Genomic DNA, 22,009 nt, shown 5'->3' with positions numbered 1-22,009 from the left:
AGCTCTCGTATAAATACAAATAATGCAAGTAAATTCAACATAAACTGCATCTGTCTTTAATCTCTCTGTTAGTCAGCTATTGTTGACTAATGTGGAAAATGTACCAGCTCTGCTTCGGATGGAGTAGTTTAGCTCAGATATCAATAAACAGTCAACAATGTTAATAGACATCATGGAAGCAGATTTCTGTGAAACGCAATACAAATATCTGCTTTTCTTGTGTGGATGACAGAATTATGTCATAAATGATGTAGTGAAAGGCTGATTGTTTTGATATTGGTTGGGAAATACACAAAAAGCCAAATCGCTCTTTTGAGACACTTACCATACAAGCACACACATATCTAACGTCATCTAACGGCTCTGAATGATAACACAAATGATCCATAAGTATGACAGCAACTTTAGCTTTATTGTGCTGGCAAACCACCCTTTCACCTCATTTTCATACCAGTCTAAATGTGTTCACTCCACAGCTAATAACAATTTGAATATTTCATTTCTATATTCTAGACTGCATGAAATATACAAGTAGTCGCAGCATCATTAAACATTTTGTAGAATGTAAAATGACATGTTGACTAAATGAACTCAACAAACCTTGCCTCATCCTGTGCTAGACAAACGTATGGTAATTATTAAAGACCGGAGTAACCCAGATTCAGAAAGGCTGAGGAAACAGCCCAGGGCATCAGCTTCAGAGTTACTGCTGTGTTGGCTGAGGAAACCTCAGGACAACTGAACACGAGCGACTCGTCCTGGAAAAGTCGAAATCGAGGTAAATCTTAAGGAGTCATGGCACAGCCTCAACTGTCCTCTTAGTGCAAGACCTCAACTGTCTTACACTAAGAAACTCATAGAAATCAAATAATAATGATGTTAGCAATTGCAAAGCTGATAATGGGATAATAAAAACACAGCATATGCAAATATTGGGTGTAATTGTCAGCTTTAATGGAGCAATGTATTTCCATACTTTTTCAGTTTTTAATTAAATGGATTTTAAGTTGTTAGTAAAACAATTTTTTTAATGTGCTTGTGGCAAATTTGCGTGACCAACTTGAACCTGATGCAAAATTGTCTGCGGAAATATTTCGCCCTCACAAGAAATGACAGATTGTGTAAATTGCGAAAATTCACTGAACATCGGTAAATGTTATCACACCTTTAGAATTTGGTTAAATTTGGTCACTTCTGTCGTCTATTTCTTGGTTTTGTGACAGAACCCTGACACTCCTGTTTTGTCTTGTCTGTGTGCCTTGTTTCATGTGCTTTCATGTCATGTTTTGTCTTGTGCTGTGTTGCATTGCAGCTTGTGTCTTTCACTGGCTGCGTGCTGTCATGTTGTCATGTTTTGTGTGAACACGTGGCTTATGAGTGTTCTCATTAGCTGCGTGTTCATGTCTTCTTTTGTTGGGGCACATAGCTGGTGATTCTGTTTGCGGCCCATGTGCTCATGTGTTTGTCACGTTTTGTGTGAGCACATGGATTGTCGTGTGTTTCCTTGTGCTATGTGCTCTCCTGTCGATTGTCTAACCATCTTGTTACCTGATTATTGGTTCATTTGGCCCACCTGTCCTCACTCGTTACCTGCTTTGTTTGTGCTCCCTATTTATTCTCCATGTGTCAAGTCAAGTCAAGTCAAGTCAAGTCATCCCCCTCGTGGTAGTTTTTGTTGTCTGTTTTGTTTTATTTTATTATCATTAAATACCCATTGTCCTGCACTTGAGTCCTCACTCCTTTTACATACCCAAAACCTGACACTAGGTAAGTAGCTCACCAGGATTTGTAATAGAACCACCGTGTTTTTAAAAAATTAAAAGCAAATCTCCATCAGCAAGCCTAAAAAAGGACTCTACACTCAGAGGTTTGAGAGCGCTGACTGAATGATTCATCAGTGATTTTTCAACAACAGTACATCAGTAACAGACAAGCACAGTCTCCTGCAGGGCACTGCTTAAAACACACAGAGCAGGTGCAGAAGTGTGACTCAAAATGATGTTGCATTTGAGCGTGAACTGTGGAAAATGCCACCCTCTCTTCAGCCTGATTGCTGTCTGAGAGCGAGAGAGAGGGGGTGTGATGCAGACACTGAGATTCTAAGATCTGATATAATGAGAGAACAAAGCCCTGATTATTTCTGTAGTCACATTTTTCTCCAAGAGAAAAAATTGTCTTTAACAAACAAATGTATCATGACTGCAGAAGTACATCAAAGGGCAGCAACACTACAAATACAGACAAATATAGAATTGTTTGAATAGTTATACAGAATAAAATCATATTATTAAAGGAGCTATTCTATCAAAAGCAACCAGATACTAATTAAGAGTCCACTAGAATAGAATAGAATAGAATAGAATAGAATAGAATAGAATAGAATAGAATAGAATAGAATCCTTATAAAAATCATATTATTAAAGGAGCTATACTATCAAAAGCAAACATAGACTCATTGGGAGTACACTCGAATAGAATAGAATAGAATAGAATAGAATAGAATAGAATAGAATAGAATAGAATAGAATAGAATAGAATAGAATAGAATCCTTGTAGTAAAATCCTAATATTAAAGGAGCTATACTATCAAAAGCAAACAGCGACTCATTAGGAGTATAATAGAATAGAATAGAATAGAATAGAATAGAATAGAATAGAATAGAATAGAATAGAATAGAATCCTTGTAGTAAAATCCTAATATTAAAGGAGCTATACTATCAAAAGCAAACACCGACTCATTAGGAGTATAATAGAATAGAATAGAATAGAATAGAATCCTTATAAAAATCATATTATTAAAGGAGCTATACTATCAAAAGCAAACATAGACTCATTGGGAGTACACTAGAATAGAATAGAATAGAATAGAATAGAATAGAATAGAATAGAATAGAATAGAATAGAATAGAATAGAATAGAATAGAATAGAATAGAATAGAATAGAACAGAATAGAATAGAATAGAATCCTTGTAGTAAAATCCTAATATTAAAGGAGCTATACTATCAAAAGCAAACAGCGACTCATTAGGAGTGTAATAGTATAGAATAGAATAGAATAGAATCCTTATAAAAAATCATATTATTAAAGGAGCTATACAATCAAAAGCAAACATAGACTCATTGGGAGTACACTCGAATAGAATAGAATAGAATAGAATAGAATAGAATAGAATAGAATAGAATAGAATAGAATAGAATAGAATCCTTGTAGTAAAATCCTAATATTAAAGGAGCTATACTATCAAAAGCAAACAGCGACTCATTAGGAGTATAATAGAATAGAATAGAATAGAATAGAATAGAATAGAATAGAATAGAATAGAATAGAATCCTTGTAGTAAAATCCTAATATTAAAGGAGCTATACTATCAAAAGCAAAAAGCGACTCATTAGGAATAGAATAGAATAGAATAGAATAGAATAGAATAGAATAGAATAGAATAGAATAATCATGATTGCTGATGTACTTCAAAGTGCAGCCACAACACAAATACAGACAAATATTGAATAGAATAGGTAAACAGAACCTTAATAAAACCTTATTACTAAAGGAGCTATAATATCAAATCCAACCAAAGATGCATTAAGGGTACACTGGAATAGAATAGAATAGAATAGAATAGAATAGAATAGAATAGAATAGAATAGAAAGGGGTGTGGTCACATTTACCGCTGTTCTCCAAATTTTTGTTTGCTGTTTTCGCGAAATTCAGTCATTTCGATTGGAATCACAAATTTCACAACAGATTCAAGTTGGTCGCACATGTTCAGCGCACTGACCAACAGAAAGCTGTTTGGCTTCTGAGTGAACTGTGCTTTATGCATCACTACATTATTGACAATGGACAGTGGACCTTTTTTGCCCATGAAATTTCACTCATTTTAAAGACAACATTGTATTGCAATGTAGTATATAACTAAAGAATTGTGAGAAAGGAAATGGTACAGCCATTGATTTGTTCAGCCTGTTGGTGACCAATCTCATGTGTGACCGGTGAACTGGAGGGATATGCGTGTCGGAGAGGTGTCAGAGTGTTTCCAGGCTAGCCGTCATCCTCTTTAAGACGTGAGAGAGAGAGAGACACACATCTGATCTTGCAGCATGTCAGACATGGTTAGGGAGTCATGGAACATAACAGTCTTCAGTTAAACAGCCCTGGAAGAGCCTGTCAGCCTGTTAACATGAACACTCGCTGGGTGGGGTGTACACAAATACACACACTCTCATCTTGACCGATTGCTAATTTAACCACTGACATCTAGACAGTCGCAGTCAAATCAGATTATATGAAAACCGTATTCGCTCTTTGAAATATTCCCATAGAAAGCCATGCTGCAGATAATGGCAAAGTTCACAATGAGAGATTCTTAGATATAGTATAGTACGACAATAATGTCACACAATGTCAAATTACAAAAACGTGCTGAATAGAGTGCTGCAAGGATGATGTATTTTTGTAGGCCAAAACCCGGAAACGAGTTAACATTTTAGCACCTCCGGTTCCATAATCCTGAAGTTAATGGGTTTTTTGAATGGGTTTTTGTCAAATGCCTGAAATAAGAACTTTGGTGAACACAAGCTCAAGATATTTTCATGTTTTATTCTATTTTATTACACGGTTCTGTGGAATACTTGATTCTGCGCCATCCAGTGGTATGTTATTCCCCGATTTAGTAAGCGAATAAAATATTAAAACTCAAATCAATATTTTGAGTACATTATTTAATGATGTCATCCAGTACTGCAGACTCGCTCTCTCGTTTCATACAAACGCATCTGCTGCCATTTTGCAACGGCTGGATGCACATTATCCCTTATGCAACAGTTTGTTCTGGTTCTCAATTCTGATTGGCTGAGAGCCTTTCCAGCCATGGGATATTCTACCAGTATCACCATGGGAACCTTTTCACCCTTTGTATCACTCCGCTTACAGCATTTCTCAAAAAGAGTGTCATGGCGGACGAGCAAACCACCATTATTTTACGAATACTACTGTTGTTGTGTCACAGAATGTAGTTTTAAGTGTTTTTTATGCAAGAATGTAGTTATTTAGACCTCATATATGCGACTTATATATAAATATAAACATGGTACCTACAGTGCTATACATAAGTTTAGACACCCATGCTAAAGTTGAATAAAAAGAGGAATAAAAAATCATCTTTTGGAAATTGAACTTAATGCCTTAATTTAAAAAATTAGGAAAAATCCAACCTTTAAGGACACCAATTTTCTTTGTGAATGAATAATGTATCGTAAATAAATAAATGTTCTTCCTTAAAATACAGGGTGCATAAGAGATTGGCATGGGGTACTTTCCATAAGATCATCTCTCAATGCAAATCAAACCAGCTATTAGGCTAACTGAAATAAAACCATGCCAATCTCTAGGTATGGTGAAGGCTATGTGATGATGTGGGGCTATTTTAATTCCAGAGACCAAGGAAACTTTATCAGGATGCATAGTATCCTGGATCCATGAAGTAACTGGCCTTTAAAAATAAAAATCTGCCTGCCTCTATGGGAATTTAACATAGGGGTGTCCAAACTTATGCACCCTGTATTTTAAGGAAGAACATTTATTTATTTACGATACATTATTCATTCACAAAGAAAATTGGTGTCCTAAAAGGTTGGATTTTTCCTAATTTTTTTTAATTAAGGCATTAAGTTCAATTTCCAAAAGATGATTTTTTATTCCTCTTTTTAGTCAACTTTAGCATGGGTGTCTAAACTTATGCATAGCACTGTATTTGACAATTAGACATTTTCTGAGATGTAAGCTCCAGTCCAACTGTTGGCGCGCTCATGTACGCTGTTCTGTCCTGTTCAGCGCTCATGTACAGCTTTATCTTTTGGGAATCTTCAGTCCTTTGGGAATTTGCCGCTGGCTCTTATGTAGATAGTGTTTAAACATGAAGGGCCCTATCATACACCCGGCGCAATGCAGCGCCAAACGCAACGCAAGTGTTTTTTGCTAGTTTCAGCCCGATGCAGTTATCATTTTCACGTCCTGCGCCACGTTGTTTAAATAGCAAATGCATTTGGGCCTATTTATGCGCCGATGGGCGTGCTGGTCTGAAAACGAGATGTGTTCAGGCGCATTGTTGGAGCGTTGCTATTTTGAGGCAACTGAAATAGAATGTGCAATATTTTTTTTTTGTTATTTAAAGAGCGCGTTAGTAATGTGAGCCTATAGGCGGGTCCACAACGTGCTTACACTGCTTATTACACACACAGGCACACACAAACTTGCCAAATATTAAAAATAAAAGGATTACAATGTAAAAGATTAATGTTGTGGAATCCGGCTTGTCCCGTAGATGGTCTGCTTGCGTGCTTTAACCTCGCGCACAAGTTGATCTATTTGCTCTCTGGAGAAGCATTCAGTCTTTCCGCTTTCAAATTCTGTCATGTAAATAGCGAATCCGCCATGGCGCGAGCGCAACTGGCTTGGGAATGGTAGATGAGACACTGGTTGGTTTATTTCATGTTACGCCCAAATCACACCCATTACTCGTTAAGAGAATAGGGACAACCATTTTAGACCAAGCGCCGGGTGCGCCGACCATTTTTCCCATCGTTAAACTAGCAAAAGTGTATTCGGACACACCCTGAGTGCACTTGCTTGCATTCATGCATTAGACCATGCGCTTAGATCGTTAAGATAGGGCTGAAGTATAAACTCGCAATTCGACTTTTTTTCTCGCAATTCTAACTTTTTTTCTCGCAATTGCGAGTTTATATCACGTAATTATGATAAATAAAGTCAGAATTGTACGATAAAAAGTTGCCTTTTTTACTTTTTATTCAGTGGCGGAAACAAGCTTCCATACATAACAGATACATTTAAACAAGTAAAAAAAAAGTATAACTACTTTAAAGCTAAAATTCAGTTAAGTTAGTAAGTTATTTATTTAGTCAAAGCAATACATTGCATTTGAGCAATTTACACCCCTGAATTGCCCTTGAAAATGAATTCGCCCCTAAAACATCCAAAATGTTTGAAAAATCATTGTTTTGCTTTATTACGTGTGTGCATTTGCTTGTAGACAAATCTCTCTCTCTCTCTTTCTCTCTCTCTCTCTCAGAGGTCACAGTCATCCCCTCTCTACCATCAAGCTTTTCAGTTCTTCCTGATCCTCAGCCGTCTCCTGTCACCGTGGCTACACTGTTGCCTAGTTACTGCTCTCTGAGGCATGTCATCGTGTAATTACCTGAGTATCGAATGGCCCAAAAATAGGCAGCAGTCATGGCTCTGAGAAATACCAGCAATGACACACACACACACACTTACAAACCTCTCTGATTCATTCCACCGTGAGCCAGTGACACTGCACACAAAAGCAAAGTAAAGAATAGATAACAAAGCGAGGGAACATTTGCATTACCCATCATTAAAAGATGACCTTTGAGGTCACAGATTATTTCTGCATTAATCTTTTTTGGATGATTTTCTCATTTATGCAACAAAAAAACAATAAATCCATGTTTTCCTATATTTAAATACCATCAGACCTACAGAATATCTGTTACAACGGCTCAAACCTAGGGTTGAAAAAACACTTAAAGGTACAGCGGAGGATTTTCACGAATTTTAGAAAAGAACCGCCCTCTCCACTTTTTGAAAAAATGCACATGCGCAACACTCTACCTGATCCCGAGAGGGAACGCCTATTAAACGTGTGCATGAGAGAGCAAATTGAGATGTTTACCGTGTCTACGCGGTGCGTGACTTGTGCCAGGGCTAGCATCGCTAATCATAGCTTACATTAACTTTTACTAGCAGTGATTTTAAATGGATTTCTCCAAATAGCATGCCAAACTTTACCTGTCGAGTAGAAACTTCGCGACTGAGGCATCAGTGGGAAGCCCAACCTGTGTTTTGAGCGCACGCCATCGTGTGAAATATTCTCCCAAAAACACTCTGGTCTTGTTTCTATCTTCTGCGGCCTTTCTCTTCTTCTCATACACCTCGTAGACTTTTTTTCTCTTGCGACCCTCAGCCATTTTCAAAGGAATGGCTGAAACCGTAGCTCACCACACATATACACCTGAAAGTGCGCATGCACAGAAAGCGAAAACTACCTAGGGACGAGCACGTACGACGGCCTTACGTAAACATATCACCAGAATGATTGACACTTAGGATGACCAATAGTCTTGATGATCCACCCGGAAAAAGAAAATCCTCCGCTATACCTTTAAGTATTAAACATTAATCTTGCACTGTTTGTGCTACAGACATGAATATCATCTCAAATCATGTGGCTTTTTGAGGTAAGATGCGCTATTACTTTTCAAAACGAACACACTTATGATTTTTGCCTGGTAGATGGGCAAAAAAAGGGTGAAAAAAGTTATCATATTATGGTGTCAATGCAGGCACTTAATTGAATATTAAGTGATAAAATATAAGTGCTACTTTTTTCCTAACAATTCTGACTTATTTTCTCAGAGCTATATATTTATATCACAATTCTGAGAAAAAAAGTCAGAATTTAGATAAAAAGTCGCAATTACCTTCTTTTTTTTTTTAATTAAGTGTGGAAACAAGCTTCAATAGCAAGAAGATATTTTTCAACAGTAATTATGAACCATCCTGTTTGATCATTTCATGCCATAATGATAATTTAATGGCATACTATTGCAATGGTTTGCCTGTGTTTTTCTGCCCTAAGGAGGCCATTCACACAGAACACGTTTTTAAAGTACAAAACGTTAGACGCAGGTCAGTGGAATGAAAAAAGACACGTTTTTTTTAAAAAAGTCGAACCTATTATAACTTGAGCGCTGTTTTTTGAAAAGGGCGTGTCATGCGCGAGACACTGCAAAAGACACGAGATACATATGCAATTGACAACACATGTCCGTCTAAAGCGTATTTCCATTGAAAAACAATAGAAAGGAAGTGCAGTGGAATAGAAAAACGTGTTCTGTGTGAGCAGACCCAAGACTCTTATTTTGACGGGTTTTTTTTGTTCTGTCTTTCCTGTGTTTGTTCCTTTGTTTATGCTGCGTCACGTCATGTCGTAATAGAGGGGTGCAGGTATAACATCACTTTGTAGGCCAAAACGCGGAAGCGAGCTAGCATTTTAGCTCCTCCGGTTCCATCGTCCCGAGGTCAATGGGTTTTTTGAATGGGGTTTTGTTTAAATGGCTGAAATAAGGTCTGTGGTGAACACAAGCTCGAGACACTTTCACATTCTATTCTATGACATAAAATACATCAATATTACCCACTCGTGATCTTTTTAAGCTGTAACATGTCTTGAAAAAGGCAGTTGCTAACAAGTGGCTAAATGGGAGGCTGTCGAAGAGATTGAAGGTCATCACGCCGAAAAGGTCAACTCAGTCAGCTTTTACAGCATCGTTACGTATATAATTGTGCTCTTATAAACTATTCGAACTATAAAGTTTGGGGAAAATGTTTTTAGATAAAAACTGAAAGAGTTGTTGGAATCTTAGTGATGGTGACGTTGAAGTCGAGCGACCGTGGTGTAGTCCGTTTATAGCCTACCTTTAGCTTATTACTTCTTGCGACTGCATTTAGGCTTCAAAATTAATAAAAGTTGTGTTCATCTGTGACAATTATCTTGATGGACAAAACATGCAAGTATCATTACCTTTTGTTGACCACAGAAAAGTTAATGTTAATCCAAAAGCCTATGGGAAAATCCTATTGGGTTTTTGTGTGATGCTAACTGCTGGTTGGCCTACAAAGTGACGTCATACCTGCACCACTCTATTGCCGTAAATAAAGCTCCGTTTGCTTTCGAATCGCTCTCGCACTAGTTAGACGTCATACATTGGTCTGCCGCTTCAAATAGGACACACTTTAAATCTGCAGTGGTCAGGTGGTACACCATCTGGTACAAGCCGTAGCTCTCAGAAAATAACATGTTTACACGTTGTAATTACTAAGTACTATGATCTACAAGCACATGAAGGCTTTTTACAGTTCAGAATCATTATGGTAATTACGACATGGCATGAACGCACCTGATATTGTGTTACAGTGAGTAGTAAACACTGTTACTACTTCTGAAAGAATCTATACATCAGACTGCTCTGCAGTCCAGAAGAGCCAGACCTTCCCCCATCCGCTTATGCTGATCCAATGCCAATCCCTGCTCACTCCACTTAATGAACTAACAGACTCAATAAAATATATAAAGACAGCCTTGAAAAGTGCCTAAAAAAAGTGACATACAAATGTGCGCATACACACAGTACAGTGGGTTAATGAGACAGAATCTTTATAGATAGTAAGGAGTAGAATCTTAAGGAATTTATAGGCTCCTTAACAATTCCATTAACAATAATTTTATCAATTTTGAGGAAGCACCTTGCATACAACATTTGTCCTTAAAGATTTAACAACAACAACAACAACAAAAAAAAAAAAAAAATTTTTGGTAATATATTTAAAAATACAAGCTGTCATATGAACAAAGAGTCATTAATTTCACTGATTTAAGCTCAATTAATTTAAATTGACTGAAATCAATACCTCATGTGAGTCTTTTTGACCAATTATTGAATAACAGCTTATAGAAGAACCAGCTCATGACCAGATCAGTCGTTCACAATTTTAGTATTATTGAGATACTATCAATCAAGATAGTCTTTTATTAATATTTTGAAGTGGTTTATATATTTTCCATTATTTTAATTTTAGTAAAAGTTTTAGTAATTTAGTTGTGCATTTTTGTAATTTTTATTCGTTTTTATTTATTTTTATTTCAGTTTTAGTTATTTTACTACATCTAGTTAAACTAGATGAAAAATTAAAAGAAATGTTGTCTTGGCAGCTAGCTGAAATAAAATAAGTTTAAGTTTTATTATATCTTATTTACTTCAGTTAACGTTTATTTTATTTCAATAAAAATGAATTGAATGGTATTTTATGGTTTTAGATTTAGTTTTAGTAATAACCCTGGCACGTATAAATATAGTCATGCTTTATCTTTAATGTTTCGGTGGCAGAATGAAAACCTGTGATGTGAAACGAACTTCTAGTAGTAATTTGTTTTCTGTATCTATTTTTTAAATTGAACTGGTCCTGAAAAACATGATTCCATCATCCTAAAACAACAAATATTATCCTGATGATACCTTTTAAATCAAAAAATGTATAGATTGATAGTTGATCTAATAGCTTTAAATGCTTCATTTTTAGTTATAAGATGATGGATTTTGTTCATTACATAATGAATGATTTGACTATCATTCTAAAATGTGGAAACGGCCCTATACTGCCCTATAAAGGCAAAAAAAAAAAAAAAAACTGTAACTTTGTCAACACTGACCTTGAGAAAAAATAAATACATAGATGGATATTTTTTTCAGAAGCAGTTCCATTTTATATATAAATATATACAATATATACACACACACACACTTCACCACATGTTTCGGTAGTGATGATTTTAAATACTTTTGAGCCTAGTTCATAACCAGCACATGGTTACCTAGCACAGTTCTGAACAGTTGTGCACACATAAAAACAAAAATATTTTATGGAATAACACCCAAAAAAGTTTGCTTAATTGCAGAACAAAAAAATGTGTTTGGTAGTGATGTTCCTTAAAGTTACACACAGATTTTCAGACTTCTGAACACATTTCCCTCAAAATGATGGCACCTGTCTACAATGAAAGAGCAGCTATGAGAGAGAGGGACACAGGAATATTTCCCGTGTATATTGAATATTCAAAAATGTAGGGGTGTGGTTAAAATCAGTCTCAGCCAATGGACTAAAACACACACTGTTTCGGTAGTAACATGAAAATGCAGGACACATTTTTTTTTACATAAAGTTTCATGATTTAAAAATAAAATATAAAATAAATGTTGTTGTTTTTTTTTACTTTTTAAAAGAAATCAAAAAGATACTTTTAAAAACAACAATGGAAAAAATGTAAAAAAACATTTCAATATAATTTTTTTTTAAAGTTGAAATTTAGGGGTTAGGGTTCGGGACAGCCACCTCCCAATTGAAAGTACCCAATAAATGATGATTTTATATTTATTAAAGCTGCAGTCCGTAGTTGTTCTTCTTTGTCGCCATCTCTGTTCGAAATCTGTAATTGCAGTTATTCGCGGAATTTTCAACTTTACGTGGGTTGTGCCTCGGCACGGCACAGCGCGGTTGAATCCAATGTTTTGAGGAGAATGTGCGGCTGTCAATCACCGCGCCGGCGTGGATACTGTCATTCGCAATCACAGATTCTACTTTTTGGAAGTATGACCAACATAAGAATTTTCACCGGAAAATGTCGTCTGAAGAAGTAAGTAACATCCACTTTTGTTCTGACCAACTAAGGGGAAAAAAACATTGCAGTAAATCGCGCCAATTACCGTGCAAATTATACTTTGTTCTCAAATTGTAAATGTTAACAACATCAGCATTGCGTGACTACATTTAATGCCCTCCCGATATTTATCCTTGTTTTTGCATGGGCCGGTTGCAGTCTCTTTTTTTCTGTAGCCACTCCAAAGTCTTTTGAGTTTTACAACGGGTGAATCTCCACTTGTCACTGGAGATTGTCGTTTGAACCTTTCTGGATCCACCATCAAATTGATAAGTTTAATTACATCAAGTGCTGTGAGAAAAGGCTATAAATCTCAACCTCCAACATCCTCACACTCATAGCCTACTAGCCGAGACTCCTTCTTTATGTGTACAGATGTGACGTAATGATGCAAAGACATGCTCGAAAATCCACCAGTACCACTGGAATTAAATACATTATTACAAGCTTACCATTTTGAATCGAGCTCAGGCAACCAGATAGTTTTGAACACTGGCTGGTTATGTACTTTCTCAAAAATTTATTTTGGATAATTTTTAACCCAAAAACGTTACGGAATGCAGCTTTAAGCTTACTGATATTTTAAATATCATTGTGGGATTCAATAGATAATAGAAGGATCTTTGTAAACATCTCAAATTTGAATACTTAAATGTTTTATAAATGTGTTTTTTGGTTGTGGGACAGCAGTTTGCACCAATTCTGTAGAATGGCCCATATATATATTATGTCTGTAGCATCCGCCATCGAGGTCGAAAGCGTCATGACCATCACAGGAAATGATTAGAACACGTCAGAGAAACAGTGTAGCCACACAATCACCCACAAACACTGTTGATTTAGAGCAGTGCGCCCTGTGTTCCCAGCATACACGTATCCCAGCTGCACCAGCCCTAAACAAATCAATTCACAGCGGCCAAACTCAATCCAATCAATCTGAATTACAATTTCTGACCAACACTACCATTTGCTTTTGATTTAACATGCACATCCTCTCTGACTTCAGTCAATTTGGATAAAGTTTACTGGATTTAATGTTGCAGAACGAAACAACAAAGCCACACACAGACTTTTGAGGTTTGTAAAGACTTTTCTATTCCCTCAACACTCCCGGTTTCGAGTTTTATTTAAAATTCTGTCATGGTACACTGATGCTGTGCGTGAATCAGTGTGGCCTAATTACAACTCCAGTGATTACTGCGAAGTTTAATTAGCGGAAAACAAGACATGGCACAATGAATTCCTCCCCAGATCCCCACCAGGATCACACAGAATATCAGGAGTTCTGTTTTTCTCTCTCCCAAAAAACACCCGTCTCTAGTGTGTGTCTGTGTGCGAGTGTGTGTTTCTCTCCATGCTTCCTGTTTAATTCTGATGTTAACCCATATGGACTGGAGTTTCACGGTAGTGGGGTTCTGGATTCTTCTGTTACACAATCTGACAATGTCTAGCACACTATGTGTCCTGCATTATCCAAACCACTAGGATGGCGGTTAAGGAAACAAGGACTACAGCCAAGTTTAGCACCCTTTAACACTCATATACACACAGAAAGGAAAGCAGCTCACTGATGCCACCTTATGGACAATTTGGGCCATTGCAAAAGGGGGTTATGGGTTATCATGTTGTGAGGAAAGGAGAGGATATGTTACCTCTATCGCCACCACAACTAGGATCAGCTGAGTCTCTGATTCAGGGAAGTACGCGTTCACTTGTGGAGACAAACCAATCAAGGCACAGTTGGTCACCACGGCGATAACACTCATTGTCTCGAATGCCAACTGGAAGAATAAAAAGCCCAAATGTTATTTTTTGTGAGTGTGTGTGCGTAACAGTGCTATTGTTGTTAACTAAAACATTTAAAAAATCATTTACGTAATTGAAATATAGCTGAAATAAAATCAAATCTAAACATTAGATGACAATTTTAAACTTAAAAAAATGAAACATATGTTCAAGGTGCAGTACTAAAATTACTAAAATGCAAATAGAAATATTTTTGTTAGAAATAGAAATAGAAAATAACTAATAAAAATCATTAAGGCACATAAAAAATAGCTGAAAATCTAAACTCAACTAAAGTGAAAACAAAGTATAAAAATAAAAGCTAATTCAAAATATGAATAAATACCATCATAGTTTATAAATAATACTAAAATAACACTGGTGTGTTAAATACAGCATTGTTTAAGTATTGTGACAGACTTAACTGCATGCTTCTTATGATCATAAATACATTTCAATCTAATAGCTTTAAATTCTTAAAAATATTTTTCATGCATACAAGTGGACATTAGATATATACATATGAATTATATATTATAATAATTCACATTTTTTACAAATTGTATCAAATAAATGCAGCCTTCAGCATAAGAGATTTGTTTAAAAAAAAAAAAAAAAAAGGAAAAAAAAAATTCATACAGACCCTAAACTTTCACATGGTACTGTATATAAAGTCATATGGACTACTTTTTTGGTGTCCTATGGCCTTTTTAACTTAACATTACTTAACTACTTTAGTTAACATGAACTAAGAATGAACAATAGTTCTACAGCCTTTATTCATCTTAGTTCATATTATTTTAAACATTTACTAATACATTACTAAAATCAAAAGTTGTATTTGTTAACATTAGTTAATGCACCATGAACTAATATGAACAAACAATGAACGACAGTATTTTAATTAACTAACATTAACAAAGAATATTAATAATAATAAATACTGTAACACATGTGTGTAATGTACCTTTAAAGAATGAGTAGGTGTGGGCCAATTTTTTACTGCTAATGTATATTTATAATAGCCCTTTTTATTTTTTTACATAAATCCAGATGACAAATTCCATTATTATTATTATGACTCATATGGGCTATTATTTATTGACTCAGACTGTTATAATATGCTACTATTGAAGTTTATCAGATTGTCCTCTGCTTTCTATAGCACTGTACATGTTCTGTGTCTCTTAAGCCTTCTTTAAAGTACAGAAATGATCATCTGTTCTGGAAGTGAGACTTTCTCACAAGGTTTTCTCACCTGCCACACTCCGATGTTCGCGGCTGGTTCTGAGAAGGGACGCTTGAAAACATGGCACATCTTGAAGGCGTCAGAATAAACCTCAGTGATGTTGTTCAGCACCACCAGCACGGCAGCCAGCGGGTACACACAGGAGAACAGACTCACATAGCCGAACAACAGGAACTGCTCAAGGTAGTCATCAAACGTGCCCTGATGATCAAAGTATTTCAGAGAGATTCAATTCTAAAGGTCAAAGACGCTCATGTCAAACTAAATTATGACTGTTTTTGATGCAAGAAACAGTGAACAGCAACACAGTATTTTTACTTTGTTACTGTGCTTAAAGGAATAGTTCACTTAAAAATGAAAATTCTGTCATCATTTACTCACCCTCAAGTTGTTTCAAACCTGTATGGATTTCTTTCTTCTGCTGAACACAAAAGAAGATATTTTGAAGAATGTGGGTAACCAGACAGTTGATGGATCCCATTGACTTATAATGACCCATAGTGTATCTATTTGCTTGAGGGTGAGTAAATGATGACAGAATTTTCATTTTTTAAGAGAACTATTCCTTTAAGTATACATTTATAAAATGTTAGTAGTACATTGTTCAAGTATCAGTACTTTATCAGAGTATTTTTATAAAACTTTTGCTTCACTAAATTCCAAAGTCAAGTCAAGTCAAGTCATCTTCATTTATAGCCTATTATAGCGCTTTTAACAATGTAGATTGTTTCAAAGCAACTTTACAGAGATAAATGTATAATTTAAGGTAACACAGATTGTTTTGGCTTTATAGCGAAGCATAATATCTTACTTTTCACTCCACTACATTTCATAAAATCATTGTCGTTCCTCGTTATTTTGAACTGAAGAAATCGTCACTCGCTCAGAGACGCGATAGCAGTGTCCGATTCGTGAACGAACTGATTCTTTCCAATGAATCTGTTAAATCGGTCCGCTAATCTCACTGAACGATTCATTTGTGAATTGGACCAATCCGATTGCATCTGTTCTCGAGTCAACAACTCACTGATTTATTCAAAGATGATCTAGACAAGTACATGGAAACTATCCAAAAGCTCTGTTAATCCCAAAGCAATGAAAACTGTATCTCTACATTCATCCTTTTTGTCCTCTTAAGGTATAAATGTTATTGCATTGTTCTTGTTTTTTGTTACCCTGACAACTTATTTGTGTCTGTGTATCTTTCTTTTTTTTTGCTTTGTAATGTTTAAAAAAAAAAAAAAAAAAAAAACTCCAGTTAACGGTTCATTGAATTTACAAGTCTGACTCAAAAAGAGCCAAGAACGGGAAATCCTCTGAGCTTTAGTACACGTGCAACTGATGTTAACTAATGCAGAATTATAGGATTTATTATTGTAAATGAAAATCAAATTTAGGTCACGACTGTAAGTCTGTAAAAACTAGGTATAAACTAAACATAACATTAAAATAATGCAAATTAATGCCCATGCATCTTCCCCGCTGCCGGAGCAGTTTCAAATGATGTAAAACTAGTATGTTTGCATAGCATTCTTTTTAAAAAAGTCAACACATTGTTCCCTATGAGACGTTCGTTTTTGTATTGTATGTTCATATTTTTTAAAACACACATTATGTTTTTCTTCATTTCTATGTAATATATGGTATATTTTGTTACTGTCTGTTGTTTGCACAATTGGATTTTCAGTAATTATCAGTGTATGACAAATGTTGGTAATAAAAGTCTTTTTACTGGCAGATCAACTCATATTAAGTGTCTTCATAATCTTCCTTATTGACTAGTGCTGGCTCCTTGACAATTCATAATACTTCATAATGATGTCAGACTGAGCTGTAACCTATTTAAGCTCTATGTGTGTGTGTGTGTGTGTGTGTGTGTGTGTGTGTGTGTGTGTGTGTGTACACAGTATACTAAGTGCTTGCTCACAAAATCCAGTCCATAATTCTACTTGTTTGGTAATATTGCCAATTATTTTAATATTGCCAACTAAAGGCACCCAAATGAGGACCTACCAGATAGGTGTTCATGTCAGTCTCCAGCTGAACTTGTTCCAGCAGGGGGAGCTCTTTATCCCCCATCAGCCTCCTCATCCTCTTGTGTACCTTCTTGTTCCTCCTCCTCTGCAGCCAGTATGGCAGGAAGGCCTCCATCACTTGGTTCAGGATTTGAGAGGTGATGAGCAGAGTGGCCAAACTCTGAAGATCCACACACAAGCAAGAGGCAAAGTTGCTTGCATTTAAAACTATAATGCAACTTGCAAATCATAGGTTGTTATTAAGTCATTCAACTTCACTTGATTTATTTTTTGTGGATGCAGCTGAGCTCTGAAATACTCACCTGTCTAAGAAGCACCATATCTTGCATGACAAAGGCAATATAGAAGAGAGAGGCAAAGCAGTTTACGAAGTTAAACTGGAAACAAACAACAACAACAAATCCAATAATTAAGACTAAATTTGCACTTTAGAAATTTGCTTAATTTTAATTGCAAGGGTTCCCACACCTTTAACCCAAAGCATTTGCACTATTTTTACTTTCATTTCAATAAAGATTTTTAAATGTAATGATATAGAGATGACTTTTTAATATTTTCAGGCCTGAAAATCACAATTTTAAAATTAGTGGGAATATTGCAGGCATAAATCCATTTACATGAGGTAAAATATCAATCAATGAAATAGTAAAACATGCAGTAATAAGTAGTGGTCGACCGATATATCGCCGAGGCCGATATATCGGCCGATATTTGAAATTTTTTAGATATCGGCATCGGCCGATAAATATTTCCGTTTGGCCGATATATTTCAAAACAGTTTGTGACTGTGCATTAGCGCTTTTTTCCACTGACGCGAACAGAGCGAGCGTGAATGAACTGAATACACTCGCTCTGCTCCGCCCAGCACCGTAAAACAAGCCACTCAGAAGTGAAGCAGACATCTGACAGACAAAGTAAATGACCATTCGCATTCGCTTTCTAACCTGACGCTACATTGTGTTACACACAAAAGCACTCCGGCGTGCAGCAGAGTCTATTCAAACAGTACCGTGATAGGTCAGATCCGCAGCCCAGCGATAGCTCCAGTGGGGGTCACAGATGTGATATAAACGAATTCAAACAAAACTGAAAACATTTTACCTCACAAACAGTCAAAAATCCTGTGACTGGCTGTTCCTCAGATACGCGCGTTGTTCTCGGGTTACATTTAAACTAGACGCTGTTTTCCAACGGACTCGCGTGCACGGAAAAGCTGGGTCGCGTCACTCGCGTGCAGTTGGTCGCGTGAGGTGGATGAGAGGAGAACAATATGTAATAATATTACGTTTGAAAAATCCTTGAAAATGTTATTCACTATCAACTGTATTTATTTATCCATGATTGGCGTAATATCGTGAGTAGTATACATTTTCATATGTTCATGTATATATGTCATGCAAATACATGTGACGGCTTGCAACGTTTTAAAGAAACAAACAAGCAAAACTAAACACATAAATCATTATTATTTAAATATACTTGAAGTAAAACAACCTGTTTAAAGTAAATAGTGTAAATAAACTATGTGAGATTTATATTAACTATGTATTGTACATAAAATGTATGTAATTTCACATACTATTTTGTCATTAATTTATGAATATTGTTTCGATTGGTTCATTAATGATAAATGTTATTTGTAACCTGCAGTAAGCAGCACGATATAATTATTTGACTGAAAAAATGACTAAATATTAAAGCAGACAAGAAGCTGCACTAAAACTTTATTTATTGAAGTGTTACCTTACCTTTTTGTTTACATTTTAACTTCTTAGTAAATATTTTTTTATTGCAAAAAGAATTTTGCATAAATAGTATGTACAATAAATGTTCATTTAGTTTCACCAATATTCTTTATGTCTCTCATTTACTGTATTCACATGTATTGTATCGGCCTCATATCGGCCAATCGGCCAGATTGCTTTCTCAATATCGGCATCGGCATCGGCCATTAAAAATCCCATATCGGTCGACCACTAGTAATAAGACTACATGAAGTATAAAAACACACAAAAAACTTGAAAGCATACCACCAAAACCTTGAGCACGAGGTGATTCTGAAATGATGACTCCAATCTGTGGTTTTCTGAACAAGAAAATACATGAAAATGGGATTTACCTCCAATGTTGAGAAGAAACAACTTAATTTCAAGAGTAAAAAAAAAACAAAAAAACAATTAGAGTCAGGCATTAATGGCATTTACATGAAAGTATGGATAAGTCACATATAATTTAGACAAGGGGCAAACTTCCTCAGCAAACTTCAAAGGAGGCAGCGGGATGACTTAAAAGTATTTAAATTAATAAATAATTAATTAAAATTAATATATTAAAATAATAGTCTAGATAGATAGATAGATAGATAGATAGATAGATAGATAGATAGATAGATAGATAGATAGACTATTATTTTAATATATAAATTTTTATTAAAATAATATATTAATTTCTATTTAAATAATAGGCTATATATATATATATATAAACTAATAATGTAAAATATTAAATATTAAATCCAAAACTTAACATGGGTAATCCAAAAATGAATCATGGTTATTTAATGTAAAATGTTAAATAATTCAATACATAAATAAAATTTTTGAAAAGAAACAGCTTTTTCATAATTACAGCAAAATTCTGGAAATATCTTAACGTATATATAGGGGATGCGGGCTTCAAATAAAAACATACATTTGGAATCATTATTTTGACTTTATTTCTTATAATTGCTAGTTAAATCTCGCAATGTGATTTTACAACTTACAATAGCGACTTTATATCTCACTGTCATGGTGTGGGTTTGTGTCTTGTTCTTGTCTGTCATGTGTTCCCCTGTCTTTTCATGTTTAGCTGTCTCCCGTTATGTTGATTAGTCTTCCCAGGTGTCTCTGATTAGCCACGCCCCCTTGTTATCTTGTTTAGCTTGTTTGCCTGTGTCTAGTTCAGTCTTTGTAAGTTCTTGATGTTGTTATGTTGCATGTTGTCTGTTCTGTCCCGTCCCGTCCCGGAGTCTTGGTTCAAGTTTATTCTTAGTCTTTGTCATAATTCAAGTTTATTTAATAAAACACTGCTGCATTTGGATCCTGCTTCCTGCTTCCTGCCTCTGCATCATAGCAGAAGAACTCACCAAAATATGGATCCAGCAGCTGTCAGTAATGGAGCTCTAATAAGATGGCTACCTTCCATGTATCAGGATGGTCAACCTATCGAGAGGTACGCGAGGGATTTTCTGGCTTGCTGTCACTTAGCGTCATTAGATGACACCCAGCTCATGGACCTGTTTTGGAGTGGACTGGATGAGGAGATTGCTCAGATGATGCCGGATGACAATACCGGCTGGACCCTAGAAGGGTATATCTACCTGGCCCTTTCCTTGAGCAGTTCGGCATTTACTGTGGGCTTGGCTGATGAAGAACCCTGCAAGCTCACAGTACCCCCGAGCCTGAGTCAGTTCACGTCCCGTCCGTCCAGCCTGAGAAGCTTCTCATCATGCTCATCAAGCTAGTCACAGGATCTGTCTATTACCGTCCAGGACTGGTATCCAGCATGGCCGATTCCCCGCTGAGGTCAGCACGTGTTACCATAAGGGCCATCGTGCATGAGTATCTTCCTGCCCAGTCTGAGTCACTTCACGTCACGCCCGCCGATCCAGAGACTGTTCACGTCACGCCTGCCGAGCCAGTGTCTCCGGACAAGATGGCCGCCGCCGAGCCAGTGTCTCCGGACAAGATGGCCGCCGCCGAGCCAGTGTCTCCGGACAAGATGGCCGCCGCCGAGCCTGTGTCACGGTGTGGGTTTGTGTCTTGTTCTTGTCTGTCATGTGTTCCCCTGTCTTCATGTTTAGCTGTCTCCCGTTATGTTGATTAGTCTTCCCAGGTGTCTCTGATTGGCCACGCCCCCTTGTTATCTTGTTTAGCTAGTTTGCCTTTGTATTTAAGCCCTGTGTCTAGTTCAGTCTTTGTGAGTTCTTGACGTTGTGACGTTGCATGTTGTCTGTTCTGTCCCGGAGTCTTGGTCTTTGTTCAAGTTTATTCTTAGTCTTTGTCATAATTCAAGTTTATTTAATAAAACACTGCTGCATTTGGATCCTGCTTCCTGCCTCTGCATCATAACACTCACAATGTGACTTAATATCTTGTAATAGCAACTTTATATCTCAGTGGGATTTTTATTTCAGATTTTAAATGTCACTTTTTTTTTTTTCCTTAAGATAGTTTAAACTTAACCAAGATAAGATTACAAAATAGCGTTCAACTATTATTGAGCCAAAATAAAAAAAAACACACTAAAAAGAGGATAACACAGTAGAATGTCTAAAGTGGACCATTGAAATACAATCTATAAGCAACTACACCTTAACTACCGGTTATTAGAGTATTAGTAGACTGTCTGCTTATCTGCTAACACTTTATCATGATTCTCCCCAACAGACATTCTACTGACTGCAAGTAATTTGGCAACTATATGTCAACTTATTCTGCAAACCTGAACTCTAAAGGCCCAGATATACTCACAGCGAAGTTCTTTTTCATTCTTCGCTTTGGGGTAAAAAGAAGTTTGAAATACCTTTGCAGCGGTATAGCGTTACTGAACATCCTGACGCCGCCAACGCTCCTGAG

At 36.2% G+C, this 22,009-nt stretch overlaps 1 protein-coding gene across 2 annotated transcripts in view; it reads right to left on the bottom strand.

Moving 5' to 3' along the window:
* Nucleotides 1-22,009, bottom strand: part of ano10a (anoctamin 10a) — a 46,161-nt gene that overhangs the window by 11,644 nt on the left and 12,508 nt on the right. For both annotated transcript variants that reach the window (XM_079895500.1, XM_079895499.1), the window contains exons 8-12: nucleotides 19,421-19,476; nucleotides 17,693-17,767; nucleotides 17,368-17,550; nucleotides 15,364-15,555; nucleotides 13,973-14,101 (exon numbers count right to left, since the gene is read on the bottom strand). In XM_079895500.1, coding sequence (XP_079751626.1) covers nucleotides 13,973-14,101; nucleotides 15,364-15,555; nucleotides 17,368-17,550; nucleotides 17,693-17,767; nucleotides 19,421-19,476 — 635 coding nt within the window. The remainder of the gene's footprint in view (nucleotides 1-13,972; nucleotides 14,102-15,363; nucleotides 15,556-17,367; nucleotides 17,551-17,692; nucleotides 17,768-19,420; nucleotides 19,477-22,009) is intronic.

The sequence above is a fragment of the Squalius cephalus genome, assembly GCF_949319135.1.
Source record: "Squalius cephalus genome assembly, chromosome: 15".
Lineage (NCBI taxonomy): Eukaryota > Metazoa > Chordata > Actinopteri > Cypriniformes > Leuciscidae > Squalius > Squalius cephalus.
This window is presented reverse-complemented; position numbering and strand designations above follow the sequence as displayed.